Genomic DNA, 23,299 nt, shown 5'->3' with positions numbered 1-23,299 from the left:
TAAATTTTTGTATATTGTTCTTGAAATGTTACACAGGTAAATATGACATTTATTATGGGTTTATGTGATGATTTATTTGAAGTTCACTTAAATTTAATTTGAAGCCTAATAAATGTTTAAAAAAATTATAGCTTTCAATTACTAATGTGTAATGGGGGGGGGGGGACATCATCAAAAATGACATCAAAAATGACATCATTTTTATTGATGTCATTTTTATTCAGACATCAATAGCTGTGTTAGTATCAGTGAGACTGACCTTCATTCATAAAAAATATGCCATCAAACAAGTTTTTGAAATATACTGTATTTATGTTGTTTCTACATTAATTTGGAGATTAACTGTGAAATTATTACATTATAAAATATATAAACTAGATATAAACCTACAAAAATGTAAGTGTTTTTAATTGCAATTAATTACAATTAATCACAGAATTTTTTTGATTCATTGAGTTAATTTTTTAAATCAATTGACAGCACACATATATATATATATAGATAGATAGATAGATAGATAGATGGATAGATAGGTGTGTGTGTGTGTGTTGTTAGTGATGGATCATGTATGGCATTAAAAATAAAAAAAATGGCATTAAAAAGCAATTTAAATTTAATTTGAAGATACCTGCAGAAACCCTGGATATGAAAAATCTGTTAGATTTAGCAATATAGCGTGTATGATGTATATGTATATGTGTATGAACTATATACCTTTCTCCACTGATGTTCTGAGATGTTCAAAGCGTTTCTGATGATTGTTTGTATAACATTAGCAACACATTATTAGCTGTTTGATAACATAATCAAGCCAAAGGCTAATCATATTTAATTACCATTATGTGTCCGACTTTGTACTTTTGTGATACCACTGTGCAGCGTTTACCTCAGTAATTTGACAGTGTGAATCTCTGAGCTGGCGTGAGTGAGTGGAGGCGGAGCTAATTAGCATATTCATACGCGTATACGAATTTTATTTGACAGGAATTTTTTTTTAAATATTTCATTTTGGTGATCAAAGGTGAGTTTTAAGGGATACAATTATTGACTACAGGGTGACTTTAAACATTGTTGACGGTCATGTTGTGCAAGTCAGACGTCAACAGAACCCCCCACCAGCACCACCGAAAGTCATCCTATAATTGTGTGTCTGTGATCCCTCTAAGTGTTTTTTCATACAGACTAAAGACTCTTTTGGCATCCCAAAAATTCACGCTCCATCAAGGCCTGGGCAAAGGCATAGTGTAGCGGCCCAGAGCCCCTCAGAGAGATGGCATGCTGGGTTAGAAGCTCAGCAAGAGTCTCTCCAGCAGCTCGGCCACAAGAAGCAGCCTGGACTCAGACAGCAGAATGTGACAGAGTTTTAGAATAGCACAGATGGTTCTGCCTGCACTGCTGAACAGATCTGGATTTGGACGACAGAGAGTGACAGTGACTGTGGCGGGCTTGTTTGGGCTGTTGAGTTCAGTAGATGAATCCGTGTCTGGTACGATTGGCTCGTGTGGTAAGCACATTGGATTCTTTGGTTTCTTGCGGTGGGTGGATGTGTCAAGTACGCCTTCATAGTTCTCTTCTTGTGAATTGTGGAGGTGAAGTGTTTTGGAGCTTGATGAATGATTTTGTGACATCTGCTGGCTCTCCTCCCTCGCCTCTTTCCTGTCTCCCTGCCCGTTCTTCTTATTCTTTTTTTTTTCTTTTTCCAGCTACCTCTCCGTCCTCCCTCTCTCAGTGTCTGACCTCAGCACATCTATCTCTTGCCCGGAGTCCACTGGTTCCTCCCACTCATCCTTCGTCTCCCTTTCTTTATTCATCACTTCATGCACCAGCTCAATCTTTGTGTCTGCCCTCTCATTCTCTCTCATTTCTAGCTGGTCAGAGCCCCTGCAGCTCATCTTCTGTCTCTGCCCTTTTCTTCTCTCACACGCTTTCTTTTCTCTCTTTTTACCTCCTTCATATTCACTTGCACCTCTTTTTGCAGTCTTCATTTCTTTCACTTTTTACTGTCCTCGAACATAAACAGAAGCTTAATCGAACATACTTGACACACGAGAATGAACCCCATTGGTTCTTGTTGAAGCTCAAACGTGATGCGTAACACGAGAACGAACCTCATTGGTTCTTGTTGAAGCTCAAACGTGATGCGTAACACGAGAATGAACCTCATTGGTTCTTGTTGAAGCTCAAACGTGCTGCGTAACACGAGCTTCCATTTTCCATGACTGATGTGTGAGTTGATGAATGTTTATTCGTGAATAAAAGCCTAAATTCAATCTGTTCATCATATAAAGCTATCTAGTCTCCAGAAAATTTGGACTAAACCGCTCAATCCACATTGATTAGTTTTACGATCTCGTTATGAACTTTTTTTAAGCTTCAAAGTGTCAGTTGCGTAGCTGTCAATGGAGGGACAGAAAGCTCTCAGATTTCATCAAAAAGATCTTCATTTGTGTTCCGAAGATGAACGAAAGTCTTACGGGTTTTGGAACAACATGAGGGTAATTAATGACAGAATTTTTCTTTTTGGGTGAACAATCCCTTTAAGTTAAACATATTTCATTGATATCTTAAGTGCATAAGTTAACTTTGACAGTCCAAAAATGACATTTTATAAAAAATATTTTAAAAAATCTCTTTGCTAACCCCCTTGCACTTCCTTGTGATCCTCAAAGGTCCCCAGAGTCCATTTTGAAAACCCCTGCTGTAGGGTCACTGTCCCAGGGTAATGCTCCAAGCAGATTACCTACTCTCTAAACCACAAGGTTGGCTCTATCCTCATAGTAGACCGCAGATGCCAGGACAAATGTGTCAAGAGGAGTCCAGTGGCAGAAAAGGGTAGGAATTTAGGAAAGTAGAGGTTAAAAGAGAGAGTAGAAAAAAGGTACTACAAAATTGACAGTTGTTGAACTAGACAGGTCAAACGGGGCACAACTCTTCCCAGGGAGCACAGAGAAGAGAACGGTCGTGACGAACAGCGTTTTGTTAAAGTTTTGTAATGCTGGGTGAGAAATATAAGCAGCCACATGCCATGTCCGTGCACTCAGCCCTGCTCAGAAGAACAAGATTTTGACATTAAAATGAGCGGTAAGGATGCCCAAGAGAGACCTAGAAGCTTGCTTTAAAAGAAACCCACCGACAGCCCAGACATGACTCCCTTTTTTTAAACTTGCTGTGTTCACATACAGTAAGTGATGCCCCAGCGTGCGGAAAGAGGCCGAAAAGTCATGACATGAATAGAGCTGTATTACTTCTCTGACAAGCTCTCCTGCTGCTCCCTCACTCTCCACATCATTCAGCTCTCTGTCTTTCTCTGCACTTTCATGCTCTTGTCTGGCTTTTTCTTTATTCTGCCACACTCACTCTCTCTCTCTTGTAGTATCTGAGGAAATATCACACTAGGTCAGAGACACTTGATTCCTCTACTTTTATATGGGCAGTGACAGAAGAGGCGCGCTGAGTGTTGCTTCCCTCTCCCTCCGATCGGGTAGAAAGTGAGCAAACACAGCCTCCATCTCGAGGCGTAAATAGCGTTTTCCACTTTTTAATCTATCATCTCGCCTCTGAGCCTCAGCCTCCAACATGGCTGCCAAACGCTCTGTCGCTCTGAAGTCGCTCTAGGCTTCGGCGTGGACGTCTTCGGTCTCAGGAGGAGCTGCTATTATCCTGATTTCCAATCCGTGCGCTTGCGTATCCACTAATGTAGCCGTGCTGCATGGCTACGGGGCGCCCGGCTCGGGGCAGGATGACCCAAATTGGACTGACGTGCAGCTGGAGAGGTGAGTGGTTGTGAGGGAGGTGGAATAGGGTTGAGTGCTGAAGAGAGAAAGAAACGGGGAAAGGGCAGAGTGGATGAGCCGGATAAAAATATCCGCTCTGGTGCTGAGGCAGCGAGGCCAGAGCTCAGGAGCGGTTAGTGCCAGGCGATAGCGGCTAACAAGAGATTGAGTCTGGACTCCATAACGAGCACGAGGGGTCGAGGGGTCACCGTCTGCCTGATGCCTGGCAAACACACACAGCCAGACACACTGACCTTAAGAGTCTGACACAGGGATACACAGAAAACACTCACACACACACACTTACCGTGCCAAGGCCTGTGGATGCCAGTGTGGCCGTAATTGGATTGCACAGTTCTGTGTGTGTGCCAGAGAGACAGAGGGAGTCAAGCTAACATACACACACTCATTGATGAGGTCATGAAGTGGATGTGGTGTGTATGCCAGGACTTGGGAAAAGCCTGTTGTGTTTAGACAAGTGTTTTAGAGAGCAGTGTAAAATGCTAATTTATAATCTCATACAAATATTGACATATCCTTTTTATTATGTGTAAAACTCTATAGTATATTGAGGTCGAATGGCCTTGTTGTAAAGTTCTTTTGTGACGCTTGCCAATAGCATATTAATTTCTATCATTATTTGTCATAAATAATTCTTGGCAGCAATGAAAATGTATTCTATTAATTCCATAAATTAATGTTTTAGTACTTCTTAGGAAGGGATATTTGGAAATAAAGAGACACAGTTCTTTTTATACGATCATCATGAGCCTATTGTCAATTGATGAGATTATTTCAGATGTCACAAACAAAAAATTGGTGTTATTTTAAAAGACTTTGTAATGAGGCACAAAAGTGGCATAAATGAAGTCTAATAATTGGCTCTAACTATTGGCTTATTTTAAATAAAAAATATTCATGTTCATTCATTCATTAATTAAATTAAATTAAATTCATTATTTTTATAATATTTATATTTTTATAATTCGTCATTGAATCAATCTACAATTCACCTATCACCTATCTTGCACCCAGCGCAATTGACTTTGTACACCGACACATGTATCATTCCTATTTTGCACCCGGAAAAGCGGACTTTTCCCTCCACAGACGCACATCAGTAAATTAGGGAATGAACTTGCGCTCCCGGGGGGCGGTTCAGCGAAAAGAGGAGGCGTGTTCCGGCGCAAATGTTCCCTGGTGCTATTTTGCAGTTTCAAAAAAACAATTCCGCCACAGACCAGGAAAAGCCTAGTCTAAAGTCAGTGGGGCGTTATTCATATGCTATTTTAAGGGTGCATGCTTGGCCATAATGTAGCGTGTGCACAACGCGCATCCACTTTGCTTCTCTCATCTACACAGATGCAGCAGTTCCCATTTTTGCAAACCATACATAATTTCAAGGAAAAATATTACCACACGAGGGAAATCATTGCGGTGTCCATGAAGATGTGAAAAAATAGGCATAAATCTAGCTTACACATTTACCCAAATTATTCAGGCTAATTGTAGTAATGACAGATCAAACCTGTTTGACCTATAGTGGCAAGACATTCCGCCGTTATAATAGCAATCCGCCATGGAACAAGAGCGCCTGCTTTTTAAAGGGAATGTGTGAGATGACGCTCTGATTGGTTTATTGCACGTTACACTCAAACCACACCTATGAGTAATGTAGCTACTTCAGACCAACCCATTTTAGATTTGCGTCGGGCGCAAGAGTCATTTATCCCGCCAGTATAATAGCAACAGCGCCCGAGATCCGCCCACAAAGTGACTTGTGTTTCGCGTTTGATACTTGCGTTTCAGATCATTAAAATAGGCCTCTTCATCTTTGAAACACAAATGTATGTATTTTTAATGAAACCTCCATTGAAAGTCCATTACACCAAAACTGGTGTAAAAAAGTTCATAAAGATATCCATATGAATCTAGTGGTTTGCCAAGACTTCTGAAGAGACATGATCGCTTTTTCAGATGACAAACAGATTTACATCTGCACATACATCATACATCAAGCACATCAAAATAAACATCTCTCAGATTTCATTTAAATATCTTAATTTGTGTTTTGAAGATGAACGCAAAGCCTTATGGGTTTGAAACGACATGTGGGTGAATACAGTAATTCAGAATTAAACATTTTTATGGTGAACTATCTGTTTGCAGAATACCACAGAAATCTATATTTTAGTCCTGCAAAATTGTGGGTTTTCTCTTATTACAGCAATTTATGTTAGCAGACTCACCTTGGCATTATGCCTCTTTTATCTAAAGTGTGAGGCTCCCCCTATGGGAGGGGTTTTGCAACTGCTTTGACTGATTCATAAGTGTTTTTTGATTCACTATACAACCTGCTCATAAGAGTCATTCATTTGGAAATTGGCTTGCACCGCACTGTTGATTTTAGTTGAGGCTCAGTGGTTCCCCTGAGTAGTAGGGCAGAAAATATTGATGTATTGAGGGTTTAGTATTTTATACGGAAAATGTTTTGAAAATCAGTTGCTCCAAATTATAATTTTTTAAACCAATTTGGAACAAGAATCTGTTCTTGTTTTCCCAACCATTTGTAATTTAATATATGCATTTCATGTGTTAACACAGCTGTTTTGTACCAGCAGGTTTGGTTTTCACTCTAATTTCTTGTGATTTTTCCAGGAAGCTTTGTGGCAGAATGTGATGTAAAGGATAAACAAAAAGAAGTTTATTGAGCGTGTAGGGGAAGAAAGTGAAGAGGAGAGAGAGATAGAGAATGTAAATTAGATATAAGATAGTGATAAAGAACTCTGCCACTGAATAATGCCCAAGACGTATTCTGAAACTGACTGCCTTGATGCTGCGAGGCTGAATAAAACAGTTTCTGAAGGCTCAGTGTGCCACTGGTGAAGCCATCTCCACCCCTCAAGTTCCCATACATCATCTTGTTGTATAGAAAATACAATATGGAGCCGACTCCAGGGCTGATTCTTCTTGTGCGTTATTCATAAGCTGTATGTTTTTATAGTTGCGTTTATTGATGTAGGCGCTTGAATTATGCTACGGCATAATGCTGCAGTTTGCCAAAAAAAAAAAAAAAAAGGATGGAGAATAAGGATGGGCTGCAACAGACAGGAAGAGAGAGTGAGAAGAGAAGAAAATAGAGACGCTCCATTTCCACCCAATGAGCAGCATTAGAGCTGAACCATGTTTACACAGCCCTCCTCCTCGCTCCATCTCTCTCTCTCTCTTTTTCCTCCATCTGCCCATCACATTTACTGCATTAGTTGGGAGTCTGTGTGCCACATTACTACATGTTATTTATTAGCCTCCTTTCATCTGTTTCCAGGGCAAAAACTACTGTACTCATCTGCAGAGCCATCACTCAATCCCGCTGCCTGCTGGGCACGTCTCCTCTCCGTAAACGTGTCATTAATTCATTTGGGGGCTCAGTGCACTCAGGGAGGGTTTACCTGTTCCTCCTCCAGGGCATCCTTTCAGCTGCGTTGGATTTTGTAGGAGTGAGGCCAAGCTTCACTAGCTTCAAATGACTCAAAGCTAAGCTGTGTGTCATCTTGGAGATCTGGACTCAGTTAATATGCGAAATGAGCATTTTATTTCGACCGCCGACCCCGGGAGGGTTTCTTGAATGAACCCTTGCACAACGACGGCCCGTGCTGAATATTTAAACGCTGATTGTTTTTAAAAATGAAGTGACCTCAGCATATCCGCACATCCCGAGAGGTGCCGCCGTCCCAAGGAGAAAGAGCGAGACAAGGAAACAGGCATTCTATTTATAGAGGCTGTCACAATGCAGGCTGGGAGATGCCTGCTAATGTTGCATGTGACTGTAATTGCCGGAGACAGGACTGTCGTAGTAACACGCGGTGCCATGTCACCGCAGAGGCAACAAGCTGCTTCAGGTCAAGGCTATGCGGCCCAGGAGCGGATGTGCATCTATAGTGCCGGAAAACATCAAAGTTACATCGGGAAAGCTGGGGAGATGCAAGGAAAAACCCTTTGAGCCACACAGAGAATTAATTAAAGGGAAGTAAATGCGCCCGATGCAGTGCCAGCCTGTTATAGCAAGGACATACAGCCGTGAGAGAGGGCGAGAAAGCCTCAGGAGACAGAGAGGAAAGACTGTCACTCTCGGGAACATAAATACATGCTTAGATACAAGCCTGGACATTCGGATCAGAGCGGGAAAAAGACAGGGAGCGCGTGAGAGCAGGCGAGAGAGGAATTAAACAAGCGGCGGATGGTCAGATGAGGAATGAGGATGCCACAGAGGTGGCTGAGCCGTCGACAGGATCAGGCAGTGATGAAGTGATGGAGGAAAGAGGTAGGAGAAGGAGAATAATGGATGAGGACAATAGAAGTGCATTAGTGGAGGTGTGTGCCGAGACTGTTGAGAGAGAGAGAGAGAACCGCAGAGGGTCGAACCGTGTTAGTGAGGTGACAGCCTCCCCCACCTCTCTCCCTCATTATCAACCTCTCCGTCCATCTTTCTCTCGTTTTCCATCTCCCCTTTAACTACCTCTGTGCCAGCACTAGGGCTGTGTGCCCATTCAGAATTGAATTGAGAATACATTTTAATTGCAGAATTGGAATTGAAGTAGCGAACGGGATGCAAAGATACTTCAAAGTCCCCATCGGAGAAAAGTCAGTTCATTCGGTGGCCATATTTGGAACGCCTCCGGGCAGCTATTTCAGGCGTGTAAAACCAACTCCTGTCTACAGTGCTTGAATGGGGAAATAGCAAAATCTCAAAAACTTGTGCCAAACTCACATTTAAATAACATGTTTCAAATAAGCAATAAAACCTTGACACAAACTGTCCCATAAATGTAGCTTATTATGCTCAAATAGCATTAAAAAAGCACATATTTCAAGTTGGTCCATTGGAATGGAAGAACAGATGGTTTCAAGACGTTTTTTTAAAATGCACAAGGTGAGCACGTCTTCTGCCTGCTACAGACTGTGCGATTTCTGCAATCCTATAAGATCATTATAGATCACACTTTACGACATGGATCTAATAAACTTTGGTACGACATGCATGTAGACTGTACGATGATGATGATGACACCTATCGTAGGCTGACGCAAGTTAGTATAGAAGAATAAAACGTCATAATCAGCACGCGCTAGTGGTGAACAAATAGAGCAAGATGAATCGCTCTTTGGCAATTGTGGTTTTTATGTGCGCTGAAAAAAGAGGAGGAAGCAAAAGAGGAGAATATGGAAGCGGTCATGTCTTGGGAAAAGAGGCCAACTTAGCATGCAAATTTTGCAAATGGAGCTTGAGGTAAATAGTTTTAAGTTTTAGTGCATGTCGCGTTGATCAATACGACATTTCATGTTGCATTTTTATTGGCTAGTCAGTAGATGTAGTTCGTAGCAGCAAACACATGGTGAGACGATCATGCTAAGTTACTGACACTGTCAGAAAATTATCGTAGGCTATCTTTGGTCGCAAGACCGTGACAACAGCCGTCTTTGAACCTCTCTCACTGTTCGACGTAGAACCACCGTTAAGGAGCCACGATTGGGACAGCCCAAAATCGTACATTGTGTACCAGGCATAAGACATCCATCTAGTGCATGTTTACATAGAAAAACAATGGAAAAGCAACACAGTGTAATACAAAAACGCGTTGTGTGTGAATGGCCCCTTTTCCCACCATATTGTGCTTTGCACTTTCTTCCATTCGTTGTAATATGAGTGAACCGTTTTGGTATATATACATTCTTTGATTGCAAATCGAGGTTGACTGTAAGGAAGTGAAATCTAAGAAATTTAAATTTTTAACTAAGAAAGCAAAGTTATCAAAGCCTTGTTTGAATAGTTTTATGGTTTTATCTACTGAAGTATTTATATTTCATCATATTTAATAAATTACCTTTTGCAGACCAGGGTGGAAGGACACTTCTTTTCCCAGAATGTACAAATGTGTTGATTTTATTAGAATTGCCATTCTGTCATTCCGATTCAAATTCCGATTCCGCTTTCTGTCAGGTGGGGACAGTTAAAATACAATTACAATTGATTTGGAACCTTTTCTTTAATTCTGAATTTAGTGCAGACCTAACTAGCACACCAACCCAGCCATTGCCATGCCTTGAGCTCACATCATTTTTGCAACAAGATAGAGTATGCATGTGCTCTGCTTTAATTACAATAGTAATTTAGGCGAGAGTGCTTAATCATTCAGTTAAAGCACTTGCCATTCGGTCTCAGCTTTCACAAACAAGTTAGGTGTCTCTCAATCTTCCCACAGCAGTTCACTTATTATCTCCTCTTCCTCATTCCACCATCTCTCTCACAGCCTCTCTCTCTCTCTCCCAATGCGGGTAACTGTCGTTTATCCAGGATCTCATCCAGGGGGAATATAAACTACCTGTCAGCGAGCATCTTTCTGCCAAATTCATATCTGAAAGGAAAACAAAAGCGGGCCGAGGTCAGAGAGATCTTTTTTAAATTATTCATAAGCAGCTCTCCCTCGGCCACCGTCTTCAGCTCCTGTCGCATGCTTTGTACCGCCCGCACTGCCAACAAGGGCATCTGTCATGCCTTTAAAATAAAGGGGAGGCAATGAAGAGGGGAAACAACCAGATTTTTGAAACATTATTGATTTACAGTGACACTCTTTATGTTTTGCTTTCATTTGTCCTTTCTACCTGTCTGAAGAAGACCGCTGTGTTTTTTTTCTTTTTATTTCTACCATTGGGAGGCATAAAGAGCCATGAATGTTTAATTTTTCAAGGTCTCTATTGGCCCATATTTGTGCTTTTATTTATAGTCTGTATAATTGATTCACATCATCTTAGTCATTTGGAGCATGGCTTTTGGGGTCTAGTGTTCACCTGCCTTCTGAATCTGATCATTTAGAATCATAGACTGTAAAAAATATGGACGTAGTGTCCGTGACGTCACCCGTAGGTTTCTGAAGAACATTTTTGAAGCCCAAAGTGGGCGGAGCCGGCCGTCGCCATCTTGGCAGCTCGTCACTCCCGGATAAATTAAAATGGGCAAAGAGGCGGGATTAGCTGAGGAGACGTGATGCTAACAGACAGCAGACAAACAGTTAGTAGTGACCGCAGCGGCAACCCATCTGTCACTCAAGTAGCCACGCCCTTAATTATGCAGAACTTTAAGGCTTAATATAATTTAAATGGATGAGTTATTAAAAAAAATAATTAACCCCCTCACAGTTGTCATGAAGGGCAAAAATAGCTATATAGACCAAAACCACTTTTTGTACCAGGCTGTAAACATATTTTTTTCTGCTGTAAAGTTGGGCATTTTAACATGGGGGTCTATGGGATTGACTCTCTTTTGGAGCCTGTCTCTAGTGGCCAGTCGATGAATTGCAGTTTAAGTCACTTCTGTGTTGGTTTCAAGAGAGAGACAGGAAGGTTGCCGCTTGTTTAGAATACAATTACTTTAAATTCTCTCTGTTTCTTGCACTTTTTTTTCCCCCAAACTTCTCTCTTTTTCCCTTCTTTACTCTCACTCAGAAGCAGCTGGCCACATTGGGTTTGGTAGACGCGTGGAACGAGACGTCAGCTGATTTCTCCACCGCATCAAGCATGGGACGGGGGAAGCTGCACTTGGGAGCCGTGTTGCACTGGACGTCCCTTGAACTGGCCCCTGAATCTGGCAGCATCGACGGTATGCATGAGGATGAGGACGTGGAGAAGCCAAAAACCTTCTATGCGGATCATTCCTTCATTATACTAGTCAGGGACAACAGCACTGGTGCATTGCTCATGATAGGTGCTCTGGACCACACTGACAGCCCTGCAATTCACGACGAGCTGTAGAGCCAAAATACTTCACCTTCTGCCACTGACAGTCTGCTGAAGAGCCAAAATGGCTAACCTACAGGTATTGACAATAAACTGACCCACTTATCCACTGCAAAGCCGCTGTCTTTCATCTGTTGTTCTTGTGTTATGTGCTGACGCGTTACATTTGACTTGTTTTACAGATATGGAAGAGCTTAGAATAGGTTGTAATTAAACTGATGTGTAGGAGAGCACAGAATCTGCGCCCACAGAATTATACCTTGGGTTTCTAAAGAATTTGAAAGTCTTTTATGCAAGTTCTATGCATCTCTTCAACTTGTAGTTTGGCTTATTAAATATTTGGGCTTTTTTGAGAAAGCTTTCTGCTGCCATTATGAGTCAAGTAGTCACAGATCTGTTAAAAGAGGGGCGAGAGATTTTAAATTGATCAAAATCTGGATTTTAATTGTGCATATGGAGTTCTGTATATTTTTTTTAACTCTCGCTTTCATCTAGCATTCACTTATAATTTTATAATACTGTTGAATGTATATTTTTAATCAGATCTGTAGATAACGAATCTATACTTTTAATTATTAGTAATTGCCTAAAATAGTTTTTTTTTGTATGTTTTAACTTTTACATTTTTGCATACATTTGTTTTAATCTAAAATATCTTTTATCAGTTATCAGACATGACATTAAAATAATTATCTGCTTATCAGCATCGGTCAAAATACTGCGCATCCCTAGTTTGCAGCTTGGTATATGAAAACAAACAGTGCAATTGCACAAACTGAATGTTTGAAAAATGCATTGTTTATTATGCAGTTTTTTTTTTCTATAGTCAAGGAATTATTCAAGCTCTCAAACCACAAAAAAACAGACTTGATTGTGAAACATCAACTATAAACAAAGTATCTTCTAGCCTATTTTGTGTGTGTCCCTCAACAATGATGTTTGATTTCGGTTTTGGTCAAATTGAATGGAATTAAACTGAATTTAAAGTGCCCCTATTATGCTATTTTAAAGTTTCCTAATGTTGTTGTGTAGTCTCCTACAACAGGTTCATGCATCAAAGGTAAAAAAAAAAATGTTTCATTTCCTCGTAATATACATTTGCACATTTCTGTGGTAGCACCCCCGCCCCCCCTACACAATGGCTGCATAGGTGCACTGGAACAATCCTTCCTAAAACGCATTAAACTTTCGTTTACAAAGACGTGAAACTCACCGAGTGGTCAGGGGTGTTCACTGATATGCTCACACAAAAATCGCTGCCAAAGATGCTTTCCAACAGGTGTTTTACCATTCGTTGTAAAGCTGTGGACCTATTTTTCCAAACGCCTCACACCCGTACATTCTTCCGTTGAGAGCTTGAATAATAGACACTCCAGCCCAGTTGGTGGCGATAATGCACCTTTGCCAATTGCAAGCAAACCACTGGCATTTCATTGAATACTCAGAAGAAGCAGAAGATCGCTGTCTTAATTGTTTGGATAGCGTAGCCTACGATACCGCGACTGCATAAGACTACAGAAAGAATACAAACAACCCCATTTCCGTTTCCGGCGGCGGAGTAATACCGTACCTCACAGCACATCCAATACAAGTCAATGGAGCTGGACAAAAACTACGATAAAACCTGTTGGAAAGCATCTTTTGCAGTGATTTTTGTGTGAGCATATCAGTGAACACCCCTGACCACTCGGTGAGTTTCACGTCTTTGTAAACGAAAGTTTAATGCTTTTTAGGAAGGATTGTTCCATTGCACCTATGCAGCCATTGTGGAGGTGGGGGGGTGCTACTACAGAAACCGAAAATTCTCGGGCCAGCAGCATGTGTCCAAATTTCAATCTTAACCGTTCTATTTCATCAGAAACGATCTGAAACCAGGGCTTTAAGTGTAAAATACCGAACTTGTCCTTTAATCTTTCCTCAAAGTAGTGAGAACGACAGACAATCTGCATTAATAGACATAGTTTTAGGTAATAGTGGCCCACAACTGATTAGCAGAAGTATTTCAGTAAGACAGTGATAACATGAGTTAGCCAGTTAGCAGGAGACCTACACAATATAAAACTCAAAACTAAGTATTTTGAACACCATCTTTCAAGAGTAAGCGTTTTGCGAATCCTGCATTGAACTCCGAGATTTGAGAAGCAGTCGTCAGTGAAATAAAGGGAACACAGCAAAAGTGTAGGATTATACTGCTGTGATATCATGGTAAAGATGAATTTTAACCACTGATTCTTCACACCCTCGTCCTTGGGCAGTGTAAAACAAGTAATAAAAACTCAGTGAGTGTTTTAGCGCAATTTTCTGACGTCATGGGATCACAACACTAAGAGATAGTAAATCTTTTCCTGGATTTTTTTTGTGTGCGTTCCCGAGATTAGACCTTCCTTAACATAATGCCGAAAACCCGAAGTCTCTAGGTGGTCTGGTTGAGGAGTAGATAGAAGTGCAAGATTGGTGCGCACAGACAGAACAGAAATCATGAGTTAACAATCGCAATTTTGTCCGGTGGAAAATTGCGCTAAAAACTGGCTTTACCTTCACATTGTAGAGCACAGCGTCTTCTCGACATGATGCTGTCCAGTATCCACAGGAATCAGCTGCTGGTTTGAGGTTCAAGTTTTCTCTGGTGTCTGCGCGCAATAAATGGGCGGGCAATATGCTAATGTTTCGTCTTGACGTCACAACGAAACGGCTTATGACTCGTTTGAAAAACGATTAATTTCATTGACTCAGAGTCGACTCTTCTTTTGAAAGACAATAACTTTATATACGGTGCACTTTCAGATTTAAAACTTTGCAGGGTGTTTTCATTCACTTAGAGCTATGTCACACACTACATGAAAGGTCATTTTCAAAGATCCATAATAGGGGCCCTTTAAAGATGCTGCGTATGTGTCATTTGTGTCGCTTCACTGCCATTCACAAATCCTCTCCTGTGGCCTCATGGGATAGTAAAGTGTCCATCGTATGCACACTTCAGAATCAGAAAATGTAGGGAAGTATGCGCTTTCGGATGCAGTCTCTGTTTTTTTCTGCAGTGTCACACTAGTTAGCCCTACCCAGTGAAATCTCACTGGTCCAAAACTCTGTTTGCAGATTCTGTGTGGGCATAATGATGTAGTTAGATTTAAAATACCCTGTTTGAAGTGTCAGTTTGTGCACTTGTAGAGTGCATGCGTTCCTGTGTCTGCGAGCCATTCACAGCAGAGACACTGACTGACAGCAACACTCACAGTGATAGACGTGCACTGCGATGAGATCGTCAGTGGGAAGCTCTGGAGCCAGTGTGGTGGGTGTCAACTGCACTCATATCGACACACTGACACAACTCATTCCCCACTGTAACTGTAAGGAAACCCACCATGGTGACAGCCGAGTGAACACATGCTGATGCTGAGATACTGGAAAAGACACACCACCACTCTTACACTGCAACGCAAAATGACATGTAAACTCTTCTATGTCTTAACCCCTTGCTCATCACCCCCAATTTTGGCAAGTGCTGCATACATGAAATGCCCAAAATAAAAAGGTTACTGCTCATAAGTAATTCTGAATAGAAACATAACACACATACATTTAGAAAGCCAACCCTTGAGAGTTTATAGTTCAAGACTCAAAATTAACCAGACTGTTATTAATATTGAGATATATAAGCTCAAACATATTTTGAACTAAAATAATCTGGGATCACCAGTGATCCCTGTCAGGTAAGGGGTTTTAACAGAGTGTTTTTAAGTAAAAAAACTACTAAGTTTAGATTTTATATAGGGCTGGGCAATATGACCAACAGCTTATTTCAAGATACAAATATATCACTAGATACAGTAGGCAGTAGTTATTGTGTTTTCACTTTATTTTGATGGACCATTTAACACATCCTTTTGGGGATAAGTAACAGTACATGTCTACTACTGTAACTCTCATTAGAGTGTTAGTAGATTATTAGTAGACTGGTAGGGTTAGAATAAGTTGACATGTAGTTGCAAAGTTACTTGTAGTCAGTCGAATGTCTATTGGAAGAGCATCACAATAAAGAGTTGGCAGATATTAAAGGAATAGATCACTTCAAAATGAAAATTCTGTCATCATTTACTCACTATCAAGTTGTTTCAAACCTGTATGAGTTTCTTCCTTCTGCTGAACACAAAAGAAGATATTTTGAAGAATGTTGGTAACCAACAATTGATGGACTCCATTGACTTCCATAGTATTTTTTTTTCCTACTATGGAAGTCAATGGGGTCCATCAACAGTTGATTACCGACATTCTTCAAAATATCTTCCTTTGTGTTCAGCAGAAGGAAGTAATTACCATTATTAGTAGTATAAAATACTATACCAATACTCAAAATACCATTGTTTTTAGTATAAAATAACTTACACATTTACATAGTGATATAAATGATATAGCAAAATCTCTTAACTATAGACACTTTCTATAATCGCCACAAGGCTCTGAAACAAGAAGGTTGCTGTTTTCTCTGTCTCATCTCTTTCTTAATTTCTCCCAGTGTAGCTGACTCATCTTCCTGGACGAACTTACCCGAGCAGATCAGGGACTCCAGAAGAGCACAGGCTAAGCTGGCAGCGCCACCCCCCGCCCCGGGATCACTCTCTCAGGGAGCCAGATCGCTCACCCGGGCTGTTATTGATGGGATAGGCTTAATGCTAATGGCGCTAATGACTCGAGACTGCCGTCAACAACGCAAGACAGATGATAAACCTTTTAATCTTTTAATGCCTGCCCCAATCAATGGAGGCCACGGCCGTACCACTTCATGCCAGTTAAACGCTGTGACAAATCATGCCATAAATTAAGAATTTACATGTTGATTTTACAACACAGGACTTAGTATTTGTTGACTTTTTATTGCAACTGCTATGGTAGAAGGGAAAGCTGTGCATGACTGGGGGAAAATGTCTGTATTGTAAAGTAGTGCTTGTAATATGGCTTCGGGTTATAGTGCTGCATTCAATATACTGAGTGCACCCAAAAATTAAATAAATACATAAATAACCCAAGCAAGATAAAATGTAATATCTTAAGCCAATAAAGCTGTTTGCAAGGCGGGTTTACAAGGCTATAAGGCTTTTAATGTCTCAATGAGCGTATTAATCAGCTTCCATTTTACGCGGTGCTTTATTCATTTAAATTCTCCTGAGTGGAAACCTCTAAAAGAAACATAAAACGAAAACAGAATAACTATGTTATAAAAATGGCCAAAGTACTGTATCCTTATCCAACCCCTGTCCAATAATTACATGAGCGACTGGTCCACGAATATTAAAAGTAGCTGTTATATTGGAACCGTCAGGCCTTTTAAGCGTGGACGCTAATTAAGGGCCACTGGAAAAAGTGGGATGTTCGGTGGCACGGCGGATTTTTCATCCTCTCAGCCAATACCGCACATAAACACAAACCGTTCGTTTCGTCCCTCCGCAAATGAATTATTGAGGAATAAAAGAAACGAGTGGGAGAAAAAAGAATCCCCTTTTGCCATTAATCTTAAAAAAAGAGTGTCCCTACACGACCATGTTTTATTAAAAGCTTTGAGGGCAGTTTTATTTGATTACCTCAGAATGCTTCGCTTCCCCGCACTGGAAACACATTTTTAGAGGGCTATTATTTTTACAGACCGACTGTGTTTGCGGATAAAAGGGGGTTATGGAAGGGCATAGATGGATTCTTTTAGATGGAAAAAGTGTAAATGCATTGTACATTTGTCCACATAAGGAACATCAGATGTTTGTCCCTGTTGGTGATGAATGCATAATGTCGAAACGCGAGCTGCTACCGCTTCTACAAGGACCTCGGCGTGCCCTGTGAACACTGAACGCAATGTGTGACGATGCTAAAAAATGAGTTGCGTTAATAATCCTTCTGAAAACCACCAGAAGAATGTCATTATTCAACTGCAACTTCCAAAACCTTTAGAGGAACCCAGATGTTGTGTTCTGGCGATGACTTAAGGCTCTCATAGCCCTCTTGACTGTGTGAGTGAAACAGAACACTGTGAGCACGTCCATTGGTCTTCATATATCATGTGCAGCATTATGAACATAAAGCATGATGTGCTGCTGTCAGGGCCCGAAGCTGTGCAACAAGAGCACATTATTTTTGCTCAAGCTCGCATTAGCTTGGCTGATTCGTGCTCGCATCCTATTCAAGTCAAATTCATTAAATGCCGTTTCTCCCTGCTGAGAACTACTCACCCATACATAGCCTGTATTGACGAGCTGGGAAGTCGGGGTTTACATGTTTGTCGGAGCAAGATGGTGGTGTACCTTCTAGATTACACAAAAATACAGCAAGATTTTTAAACAAAAAATTTGCATACGGTGTGTTTTGCTTTTTTATGTTAAAGTCTCCCTGCGGTCGATAATTATATCCTTTAAAACTCATCTTTGATCACCAAAATTATATATTTAAACTTAAAATATTAAGTTTATATATTTAAACCTTAAAGTCCGCGTGAACCGGAAGTTGCAAACGACTTTTCTCCAGTGTTGTGACGTATTTCCCAGTGAAACGGAATATTGAACAGAGGGCAGGGTTTTACTCTAGCGCTCCTCCTCTCCATCTCTGCTCATAACAGACTAGCGGTTTGAGGGGAGTGGTTAAGCATTTCCCAACCCAAGTCCTCAAACCTACGTCATCAGGGAAGGTCCTCCAAAGCAGAGGGGAGGGGCATTTTCAGATTTTGATTAAAGATTACGAAGCCAAAACATTTTTTTGTGTGGATTGACTTGCATGGATGAATTGTTCACCACAAAACGATCAATTTAGGCAAACAAAGTAAATATGCTCAATTTTGATTTCATGTGGACTTTAAAATAGCTTGAATGTAACTCTACACCCTTGCCTCATTTAGTATACGCGGTTCTATGAATATGCAAATGATCCCCGCCTCCACTCACTCACTCAGCTCAGAGATCCACTCGTTGACGATCACACGCTGATCTGATTGGTTACAAGGTAGTTTGTGACGTCAGAAACACCAGCGATTTCAAAGCGTGTTTTTGAGACTGTCTTTGGTTCACTGCAGTTTTAAGGAGAAAATACTCAGCAATGGGTTTGACTTATGAATTTGTACATGGTTTGTCTTAAAGCATATTAAAAACACCACATAGACATATAAACAATATTATCTACTGACATGACTTGAATGCACGATAGATTTTGAGGCCTGAATATCACCAGAAGTAAACATACTGTACACCACAGTCTCATGACTTCAACGTCACCACCATTATGTTTCCGACAACATTTTCCGTCTTCATTTAAAAACATTTTCCCTGAAAGTTTGAGTTAGTTTGCCTTATAAACACAATGAGGCTGTGAAAGTGGACTAGTGAGTAGATGAGTTTACCTATTTGGCTGGTGACGTTTAATGTCCCCTACAAACTTTGTAGTCCCATTTAGCCACTTGTTAACAGCCGGTTTTTTTTTTTTTTAAAAAGTAAAGTAAAATCTTTAAAAACACACACACACACACACAAGGTGTATTCCTAATGTATTCAATGTCACAGAACCCATTCAAAAGCCCATTGACTTCAGAACGGTGGAACCCAAGTGCTAAAACGCTGAATATATTCTTGGTTGTCCTTAATAGCGACCACTAAGAACTGTTGCTTTCAAAGTCATATTCAAAACCTCCTTTATCTCCCATTTATTATTTCAGGCATATTTTTCTCTCAAGAGGATTTTTTTGTTTATTTATTTTGTGTGTGTGTGTGTGTGTGCAAAAGGTGCATTAGCTCAATTTAATATACTGCAGAAGACAATCTGGAGAGCAATGCAAAGCATTACGGGAAGCATTTTAGGTCCCGGTAGGGACATTTAGTTTAACTTGCACTTAGATTTTCAGAGGGGCTCTGTCAAGCCACATATCTCAGTAGAGGTGTGAAAGAGAAACGCAGGGAGTGTGTGTCTATGTGTGTGTCTGTGTCTATAATCAAAATGTGAAATGCATTATGGGTGGAGGTGGACTGAGTGTGAGTGACGTTATCAGAGACTGAAAGTGCACCCTCTTCATCCAACGGGTTTAGAGGGTTTAATGTTTAATCTCCCATTTTTAAATAAAAGATTATAGACCTGAGCCATGCCTTTCGTCAAAGTCCTGCTCCACACCATTTTGATGCAGAAAAAAGGCACCGTAAATGTAAATGTAAATGGCACCGGGGGATTTGTGTGCCATCTGAGTTGCTGTACTTACAGAGAGTGAATGGAGGCTCATGGATCCCCAGGGTCAGATGCCTTGTGGGTCATTCCTGGGATTCGGTTATATTTCAGCCACTTAGACTTTTTAAAGTGGTGGTTCACCAAAATGAAATGTTTAAAGCTTTTTGCAATACGTTGGTATGTCCATTATAATGAATATAAATGACTATTGAATTTGCATTTCGAAAATATTTAACAAAATGTGCACAGGGTCTGTAATTTTTTTAATATTGTAGGTATTAATTTGTGTTACTTTCTTGTGAAAAAATTTTTTCTAAAAAATGAAAGATATTTTATTTTAAAAAATGAACTCACCCCCGTCACGCCAACCATTCTCTGCCTATAATAATTTAGACTCCACCCATATGTGAAGTAATTAACCAGAAATGACATCATTCAGGTCTCTTTAACAGTGGAGCAGAAGTAGTTTCATACTTTTTATTCATATTTTTGAGGCGTATTATGATGATACTGTCAAGCTTAACTCAACTCCATCACATAAAATGAATTATTATTTTTATTTGAACCCATAAGTATATGCAATGTACTTATTTCATCATTGCTGCCAGATATGGTCTACTCTTGTACACTACACGAGGCCATTTTGAGCAAAAAACCTCAACCCTGTCACACATATGTGTATTTCCAATTGATGCTTACAAACTTGTGACAGGGTTGAGTTTTTCACTTCATTTAAGAATCATTTTAATTAAAACAAAATATAAAATAGTCACATTGTTTCAGTAAATATACTGTATATACTTACCAAAATCATGACAACTCATTATTTTGTTTTAAATGGAATATTTGATGTTAATGTGTTCACTTAAACACTGGCAAGCCAGAAATGACAGCCACATCCGCAGCAGAAAGACTGTGTTGTGTTGCTCCAGAGGGCACAATATGACAGAGAGACAAAATTAAAAAGATTAAATTGTCTCCCTTCAAACCTGTCTTCAGCACCGTCACACTATTCTCAACCATGTCGCATTGATATTTTTGGGAAAGAATAGGGAAGGGCATTTCATGCTGATTATCACCTGACATAGGAAGGACTAATTTAAGGATTTAGTTAAACATCTAAAAAAAATAAATAAAGAGACCACAGACACAATTTGTCTATTTCTAACTTCAGTCCCATGAAAATGATCACAAATGTTAGATTTGTAGTTATTATATTGTTTTGAGGGCCACATGAGCACTAGATGTTTGTTTTATAACAAGGTTTGCCTAAAATCCTTTTTAAACCAATTCCATTTAGTCCGTTACGGGGTTGTTTAAATCTGAAGGAAAAAAACCCTGAAAACAATAACATTTGGTGGGAAAATATGATTTGTTGGAGGTTTGATATGTGCCTAATGATGTGGGGTCTTCAGTAATTTAATCATCATTTATTTGAATTTGTTTTTAAAATCCAAGTTGAAATATTACAGAATCCCAGGAGTGAAATAATAATAATTCATTACATTAATATAGCGCTTTTCTCGGCACTCAAAGCGCTTTTACATATGGAAGGGGGAATCTCCTCAACCACCACCAATATACATACAATATATATGATGGACAGAGGCCACTGGGCAAATTTGGGATTTGTTTGTGACCACAGAGAGTCAGGACCTCAGTTTAACGTCTCATCCGAAGGACGGTGCTCTTTGACAGTATAGGGTCCCCGTCACTACACTGGGGAGTTAGGACCCACACAGACCACAGGGTGAGCGCCCCCTACTGGCCTCACTAACACCTCTTCCAGCAGCAACCTAGCAGGAGGTCTCACATCCAGGTACTAACCCGGCTCAGCCCTGCTTAGCTTCAGTGGGCGACCAGTCTTGGGCTACAGGGTGATATGGCTGCTGGCCAATAAGCCCCACGACAGCCTTGGTGGATTTATCAAAGTTCAAGCACTGCCCAACAAATCTTTCAACAAATCCTACAGCTTATCCATTTGTGCTCAGAGCCATTTTAAGAGAAGTGGTAAGAGAAGTGATACAAATGACAAACAAATGTTAACAAATATGGGTTTTAAAAGATTTGTGGGGCAGTGCTTGAACTTTGATAAATCCACCAAGGCTGTTGTGAGGTTTGTTCTTGTCACTGCATTCAACCATTGATGAGTTTTATTAAATAGACCTTAAAAAGGCTTTCTCTAAGTAAACAGTAGCTTCCATGAGCATGTCTTTTCTCACCCATATGTTTCAGTGGTTTAATGCATCCTTGAGCTGTTTTGCATTCAGTAAGGCAATAGTGTGTCGGTGCTCCAGAAAGAAGATAATCATTTCTCTCTTGAGACAAGGCCATGTGTGCCATTGGAGTATTACGAGCAAACATAATATATAAGCATAATCCCGTTCCAGTAGGTTTTTATTTAACACATATTGTCTATTCATTTTTGAATAATTATTCCAAAAGTGTGTCTTTTTTAAACATAAGTATTCATTATAATACTAGTACTTATTTATTAAATAAATACCATTACTTTTCTCATAGTAGGCTACCTATTTATTAGGTATACTAGTACTTATTTATTAAACACTATCTTTTGTAATTGTTAGTAACAATTCTTCTCTTACTAGTCACAGCTGCGTTTTTACTCATCTTACGTTAGGACTATAGTCAGCATGGCCACTGTAGAGATCAATTTAAAATCTTACTAGGAATAAATACTAGTATCTAATAAATGTGTGTAGTAGCTAATCAATGGGCCTAAGTACCACCAGTATCTAATGAATAAGTACTAGTATCTATTTAATAGGTATGAGTATTTAATGAATCAGAAATTTTAGCCTATCTAATCAATAAGAACTAGTATCTAATGAATAAATACTAATATGTTATTAAATAATTATAAATATCTAATAAATAAGTACTAGTATTTAATAATATCAACAAAAAAGTTAGTTCCTAACGAATAACTATTAGTATTTAATAATATCAACAAAAAAGTTAGTTCCTAACGAATAACTACTAGAATATAAAAACATATGTACCAGTCACAATGCGCTACAAAGTCAAAACTGAATAGTTGATATATGAATGACAGATCCCCATAGAAGTCAATGGCAAAAATTTTGAAATGTGTTGCTAACAATAGTTACTAGTCACTATTGAAATAAGTAGCCAACTAAATGCTGGTATCCAATGAATATGTAGGCCTACTAGTATTTAATAATAAGTAGGCTACTAGTATCTAAAAAAAGAAGTACTAGTAGCCAATCTATTTAACAGGTACAAGGCTAGTATCTAATAAACGAGTAGCCTACCACTAACTTACCTAAAGAATAAGCACTAGTAATGGAATTTAAGGATTAAATGTTAAAACATACGTATTTCTTATTCCCAAAAATACAAGCATTACAGTGTTTTTTATTATTATTATTTATTTATTTACAGTTGGTGTTTTGTGCCTTCAAGCTTCAATGACTTGAGAAAGCTAGCGTCATGCGCCGTTTCCATGGAGACGCGTCCACACTCCACAGAGAGTCTCCACGCGCAGCGGCGTCTGAATGGTGTTTACCG

At 39.7% G+C, this 23,299-nt stretch overlaps 1 protein-coding gene across 10 annotated transcripts in view; it reads left to right on the top strand.

The window, feature by feature from the left end:
- Positions 1 to 16,504, top strand: part of serpinh2 (serine (or cysteine) peptidase inhibitor, clade H, member 2) — an 82,628-nt gene extending 66,124 nt beyond the window's left edge. For 7 of the 10 annotated variants that reach the window (XM_079867714.1, XM_079867716.1, XM_079867719.1 and 4 more), the window contains one exon: positions 11,273 to 12,550. In XM_079867714.1, the coding sequence (XP_079723840.1) occupies positions 11,273 to 11,578 (306 nt within the window). In that variant the 3' untranslated portion in view covers positions 11,579 to 12,550. Of the gene's footprint in view, positions 1 to 11,272; positions 12,558 to 16,076 lie in introns of those variants that run through there. The other 3 variants (XR_013820704.1, XM_079867718.1, XM_079867717.1) reach the window with 3 other exon arrangements.
- The last annotated feature ends 6,795 nt before the right edge of the window (positions 16,505 to 23,299 follow it).

The sequence above is a fragment of the Squalius cephalus genome, assembly GCF_949319135.1.
Source record: "Squalius cephalus genome assembly, chromosome: 3".
NCBI lineage: Eukaryota > Metazoa > Chordata > Actinopteri > Cypriniformes > Leuciscidae > Squalius > Squalius cephalus.
The sequence above is the reverse complement of the archived record's forward strand: the minus strand, read 5'-3'. Positions and strand labels throughout refer to the sequence as shown.